The sequence below is a fragment of the Hyla sarda genome, chromosome 1 (genome assembly GCF_029499605.1).
Source record: "Hyla sarda isolate aHylSar1 chromosome 1, aHylSar1.hap1, whole genome shotgun sequence".
NCBI classification, from domain to species: Eukaryota; Metazoa; Chordata; class Amphibia; order Anura; family Hylidae; genus Hyla; species Hyla sarda.
In genome coordinates, this window is record NC_079189.1 from 102,187,527 (window position 1) to 102,194,024 (window position 6,498).

Sequence of the window (6,498 nt, forward strand, 5' to 3'; positions counted from 1 at the left end):
CGTTCCTATGGGCACACGCACAGGACGTCAGTGACGTCCCTGTGTGCGCTACCTCCTGGCGGCCCCTGTGTTTTGAAAGTTAACGTGGGGCTGCAGAAAGGTAACCAGGAAATACTTGTGTCCCGAGAAGATCTTTCGGGACACAGGGATGTCCTGAATGTGACAGGGCCCCCTGCGGTCTGCTCAGTGGTGGATCCCCCCCTTGATCCGCCACTGAGCAGCCCGCAGGGGGCCCCCTGGGGGATGGGGGCCCTGGGCAATTGCCCGGATTGCCCTGCCCTAATGCTGGCCCTGATGAAGGCTAAAGGTGCAGACTGACCTGAGTTGATACATCTAATGAGTGAATTAGCTGGCTTCTATGGCAACCGAGGGTGCCCTCAAGTAGAAGGAGCCTATAGAAGGAAGGCTGCACAACCAAAGAAAACACAGCACAGAAAGAGTTAAAGGGGTATTTTTTACACTAAAACATAAATCCAAAGCCTGTACAATCTTCATGTCCAGGGTAGGTAGACACAGGCCACCCTGGGTGGTGAAAAAGTTCCGTGCACAAGTCCCATTCATTGGAAAAGGGTTTGTGCACACATCTGCGATAAGCGTAGTACGGTTGCCTCAGAAACTGCACTGCCCAGCATGGCCTACGTCTTCCCACCCTGAAGTTGAAGCATTTTTGCTTTAAAGGGGTACTCCACTGCCCCAGTGTTCAGAACATTTTGTTCCGAACGCTGGGTGCAGGCTGCGGAGGGCGTGATCTCATAGCCATGCTCCCCTCATGATATCACATCACACCCCCTCAATCCAAGTCTATAGGAGGGGGCATGGCAGCCACCACGCCCCCTCCCATAGACTTGCATTGAGGGGGCGTGGCCGAGATGTCATGACCCACCGCAGCCCACACCCAGCGTTCAAAACAAAATGTTTTCCGAACGCTGGGGCAGTGGAGTACCCCTTTAAAGACAGTTACAGTGGGGATAAAAAGTTTGGGCACCCCAGGTAAAAATTTGTATTAATGTGCATAAAGAAGCAAAGGAAAGATGGAAAAATCTCCAAAAGGTGTCAAATTACAGATTAGACATTCTTATAATAAATCAACAAAAGTTAGATTTTATTTCCATCATTTACAATTTAAAAATAACAGAAAACAAAAAAATGGTGTCTGCAAAAGTTTGGGCACCCTGCAGAATTTATATCATGCACTGCCCCCTTTGCAAAGCTGAGACCTGCCAGTGTCATGGATTGTTCTCAATCATCATCTGGGAAGACCAGGTGATGTCAATCTCAAAGGTTTTAAATGCCCAGACTCATCTGACCTCGCCCCAACAATCAGCACCATGGGTTCTTCTAAGCAGTTGTCTAGAAATCTTAAACTGAAAATAGTTGACGCTCACAAAGCTGGAGAAGGCTATAAGAAGATAGCAAAATGTTTTCAGATGTCAATATCCTCTGTTTGGAATGTAATTAAGAAATGGCAGTCATCAGGAACTGGAAGACCAAGAAAAATATCAGACAGAACAGCTCGCAGGATTGTGAGAAAAACAATTAAAAACCGTTTGACTGCACAATCCCTCCAGAAAGATCTAGCAGACACTGGAGTTGTGGTACACTATTCCACTATAAATAGATATTTGTACAAATATGGTCTTCATGGAAGAGTCATCAGAAGAAAACCTCTTCTACGTCCTCACCACATAAATCAGCATTTGAACTTTGCAAATGAACTTATAGACAAGCCTGATGCATTTTGGAAACAAGTTCTGTGGACCGATAAGGTTAAAATTGAACTTTTCGGCCGGAATGAGCAAAGGTACGTTTGGAGAAGAAGGGGAACAGAATTTAATGAAAAGAACCTCTTTCCAACTGTTAAGCATGGGGATAGATCAAGCATGCTTTGGGGTTGTATTGCAGCCAGTGGCACAGGAAACATCTGACGAGTAAAAGGAAAAATGGATTCAATAAAATTTCAGCAAATTTTGGATGCTAACTTGATGCCATCTGTGAAAAAGCTAAAGTTAAAGAGAGGATGGCTTCTACAAATGGATAATGATCCTAAAAACACCTTGAAATCCATGGGGGATTACATCAAGAGGCGTAAACTAAAGGTTTTGCCATGGCCTTCACAATCTCCTGACCTCAACATAATTGAAAATCTATGGATAGACCTTAAAAGAGCAGTGCGTGACAGACAGCCCAGAAATCTCAAAGAACTGGAAGACTTTTGTAAGGAAGAATGGGCAAAGATACCTCAAACAAGAATTGAAAGATTCTTGGCTGGCTACAAAAAGAGTTTACAAGCTGTGATACTTGCCAAAGGGGGGCAGTACAAGATATTAACTCTGCAGGGTGCCCAAACTTTTGCAGATGCCATTTTTTTGTTTTCTGTTATTTTGAAAGTGTAAATTATGGAAATAAAATCTAACTTTTGTTGACTTATTATAAGAATGTCTAATCTGTAATTTGATGCCTTTTGGAGATTTTTCCATCTTTTCTTGGCTTCTTTATGCACATTAATACAAATTTTTACCTGGGGTGCCCAAACTTTTGATCCCCACTGTATATAATATTGCCACCTAATGTGTCACTGAGTTTATGGGACAAGTCATTTTATGCCAATTTTAATTTTATTTTTCTTGTTTTGAAGGATTTGTAATTTACTTTGCCTATGGCATAAGAAACAGTGTTGAAGGCAAACTCAAAAAACACAAAGATGAGGAAGATGAAGACAGTAACTCAGACAACAGTGGAGTGGAGGAGAAAATGCCAGGAAAGGAAAATGAAGAGGAAAACGCAAAAGAAAGTGACCATTTTATTTTACACGAAAGGACAAGTGAATGCTAGTGATACTTGGCACGGAAGATGTATATGCATCCTTCAATCAAGCTGCACACTGTACCTGCATTAGGTTATTTGATCCGATATTTGAAATTAAATGTATTGTGTGCAATGTTATGGATTGCCAAAAGATCAGAGTACGATAAAGTTCTGCTGTATGGATCCATGTGTTCTCCCAAAAACAACTTTTTAGATTTTCCATGTCTACTAAAAAAGTGAGAGGGGTTTGACGCCTTGCTGCTAAACTGCTTTATTTTGTATCTAAATGTCTTAAGATGTACAGTATATGCTTCTCAGTGAATGTCCAATCAGAACCTCAACCTGAAACCTTTTTCTTTCAATTGGGCAATAGGCCGTATTCCTGAATAGTATTTAATTGTCACTAAAATAGACAATGTCGTTTTTTTTCGTTGTTTTTTTTTTCCGTAGTTTTCTTCATATTTTTAAACAATGACAGTCATGAGATCAGCAGTCATTTCTTGAGAGAGCTTCTCAGTGGACACAGTGTCTTAATCTAACATGGCTATGGCAAAATTCAATCTTTGAGCTCAATGGTCAAGTGACCTAGGAAAGATCTACAACAAACAAAAACTATTAACATCAAATTTTTTTTTACTAACAGGAAAGCATTAATATAATTAAGATGATCCCTGTTTGGATAGCCATAAAAGACTGTCAGATTGTCCTGTGAGGATCAACCTCCCAGAATGCATTTCTTATAACTGTATATTCATGTTGTTTATCTTTTTTATATTGTAAGTAATGAGTCATTTAAAAGAAAAAAGAGAGGTGTAAAAATAACTTTATGTACTGAGTGTGAGTCTGCAATTTTCCGAAGAAGCCAGCAAGAGCTTTCTTGAAAGGCTATGAACACCTTTGCAATGACTTTTTTTTACTGTTGATTTGTTTCCTCAATGCAAAAAGCAGCGACTTTCGACATAGTCTTCATTAGAAATCTCCTAACCTTCTTATCAAAGATAACAGCAGGGAGGAGGTTGCACACCAACTTATTTAGTAGACAGGGGGAAGAGAACACTTGTAGGAAAACTTACACATGTTGGAAAGTGACGGCGGAGCAGATACAAGGCATTCTCATTGGGAAAATGATAAAGGCTGTGTAAAAGTATGAAGAGAAAATAGAGCTCATACAGCACAATTTAAAGGTTTTAGAAGAAAAAGTTTTTTTTTTTTAAATACCTATAGAATAAAACATTTCTGCACCATAATAAGTGCATAACAAGAAGAAAAAAAATACTTTTCAAAAGGTGTCCAAAGCCTTTAAGAAGTTTAATCTTTACTATTATTTAAAAAAAATATTGTAACATGTCAAACAGAAAGGCGGGGAGAGAAGTACTCAGCTGAGTGCTTCTCGTTACTCATTCTAGCAGTGGGTGGGAGTCTGAACACCTACACCCCGACCAAAAAAAATTTGACATGTTGTTATTGTAATTGGCTGACACGGTTTGCAGGATGTATGTGCACTACATTGTTTGAGAATGTTACATAATGTTCTTATGATCGGATTATCCCTGGTTACACAATGCAGTTTTCAGTCTGTATTTTGGACCAGACAATGACAGATACACCATCATTCTGGTACAGAATATGCGAATTGCCTGGCCTACATGCAATGCACCAAATTTGTTTTGTGCTCCAGACACTTTTTGCACCTCATTACATACTTTCCAGAGGTGTCTAGTAAAGGGGTGTCTAAGTGGAATCCTAAAATGTGCCAAATGTATTAAAGACTAGAAAGTCTCGATAACGGGTGGTCTTCTCAAGGGCACAGTCTTTTGAAAAAGTTTCACTGTATATTTATTTTTAACCATGTAAACAGGACACAAATTCCTTTTACCATTTGGCCACCCACTTCACAATGATTTTGAACACTGGTTAAAGGTGGAACATTGGAACAGTACTAAAAAAGCTCAGGGTTATTCAATGTTTGGATAGACATGTTTGAAACAGATGAGTCCATAATCTGAAATTGTACACAGAAGAGCAAGCAACATACTTCTGTGCATTTTAGTATTCCCTTAACTAAGAGATCTTAATGTAATAATTTTATTTACAATTGATTTCTATATTTGTTACTTTTGCAAAGTCATATTTTATAAAATAATTCTTAACTACCTTTTAAGGTCATTGCTTTATACATTGTAAACATTTTTGTTCTAGCTAAAAAAAAAAAAAAACACTGACCCCATAAACTGAAACTATTACTTTACATAGTAAAGGCAGCCATTTTGAACCAGGCCCTTGAAACCTATTACTGTTCACAAAGAGCATTAAGAGCACAAAGAGCATTATTCCACGCTCCTGCCCATTTCTCCTTTTGTCTCCATTACTTTTTATTTAGAAGCTGCATTATGTCTCCTGCAGCATTGAAGGGCAGTTTGATATTTAGCAAATCCCCATTGGCCTCTTCTGTATTTATAGCTAGATGTTCTCATAAAGTGGTCAGTCAGACAGGGAGTCAGTGGTTGCTAAGCAATCTAAAGTACAATACCCTGGTTAATGCTCTGAAAGTGTCGCAAGCTGATGTATGGAGTTTGAATTTTGTGTATTCACTTACTGCAACAGGTTTCGGCTTTAAATTCATGACTCACTTCAACTGACATTGAAGTGACCTTAAGCAATGTAAGTGGTGGATACTGAATAAGAGTTGAGAACCCATGACCTTACGTATTCAGTGGTCAGCAATGGACAACATATGTTGTCTCTTAGTGTTTCATATTGTTTGGTCATACTGTCCTAATGTATTGTGAATTTTGTTATTATGTTGTACAGTAGATAGTATTATTTACAAAGTAGTTAAATACTACCAGAAAAAAACTAAAATCTCAGCACAATAAAATAAACACTGTGTTGGCAAATGCCGTACTGCCGGTATAAAGAGTTTTCTGATAGTTATCTAGTGGTCTATATAAAGTATCTATACATATGTCTCTACATTTATCCATAGTAGTCTAACACTGTTACACTAATAGCCCTTAGCACTAATTCTCACATTTCAAAAGTTTTCATAACTCGGTATATTTTGTATTTTATACAGTTTGCTAAGACTGTAAGAGCTATGCTTTTCTACTATAATAAAACCAGGGTTTATCTTTTTGTATAAATTTGTATATTTGTTCTTTTTCTTATACTGAAAGTATTACTTTTATTTTCTTCTTTGTTGATATATGGAATAATAGCAATTTAAAGTGTAGTGTACAGAAATAAATATATTAAATATACCATCTGTTTTATTACTGACCTTTTTGCTTATCTTTCAAGAGGTTACTACTTGTTCAAAAGAAAAAAAAATAACAAAATATTTCAACCTAAAATTAATAAACAAATAAACATAATTATCTTTATTAAAGGGAACCTGTCATCAGCTTTTACCATATATAACATGTGGCAAGCGTTATATATGCTATAATCTTCTTCTTCACCATCCCCAGGAGACGTTCCTGCCTGCAGGGATGGTGAGGATATTAAAGTTAGAAAGTGTCACTTGCCAGCTGCCTGGGTGGAGAGCTATACTTACCTAGTCCTGTCTGCTCCATCTGTTATTACATCCCCTCAGCATGACTGACAGCCCGGCCACAGCCTGGGTCATAACTCTGCTCTGTCTGCTTAAGGAGCAAAGCGGTGATGAGGGCTGTCAGTCTTGCTGAGGGGGCA

The 6,498-nt window shown here is 38.5% G+C and overlaps 1 protein-coding gene across 4 annotated transcripts in view; it reads left to right on the top strand.

Annotated features, from left to right (window-relative positions):
* Positions 1 to 6,066, top strand: part of SLC7A2 (solute carrier family 7 member 2) — a 135,445-nt gene extending 129,379 nt beyond the window's left edge. For all 4 annotated transcript variants that reach the window (XM_056558991.1, XM_056558963.1, XM_056558974.1 and 1 more), the window contains exon 12: positions 2,636 to 6,066. In XM_056558991.1, the coding sequence (XP_056414966.1) occupies positions 2,636 to 2,832 (197 nt within the window). In that variant the 3' untranslated portion in view covers positions 2,833 to 6,066. The remainder of the gene's footprint in view (positions 1 to 2,635) is intronic.
* Positions 6,067 to 6,498: the final 432 nt, after the last annotated feature.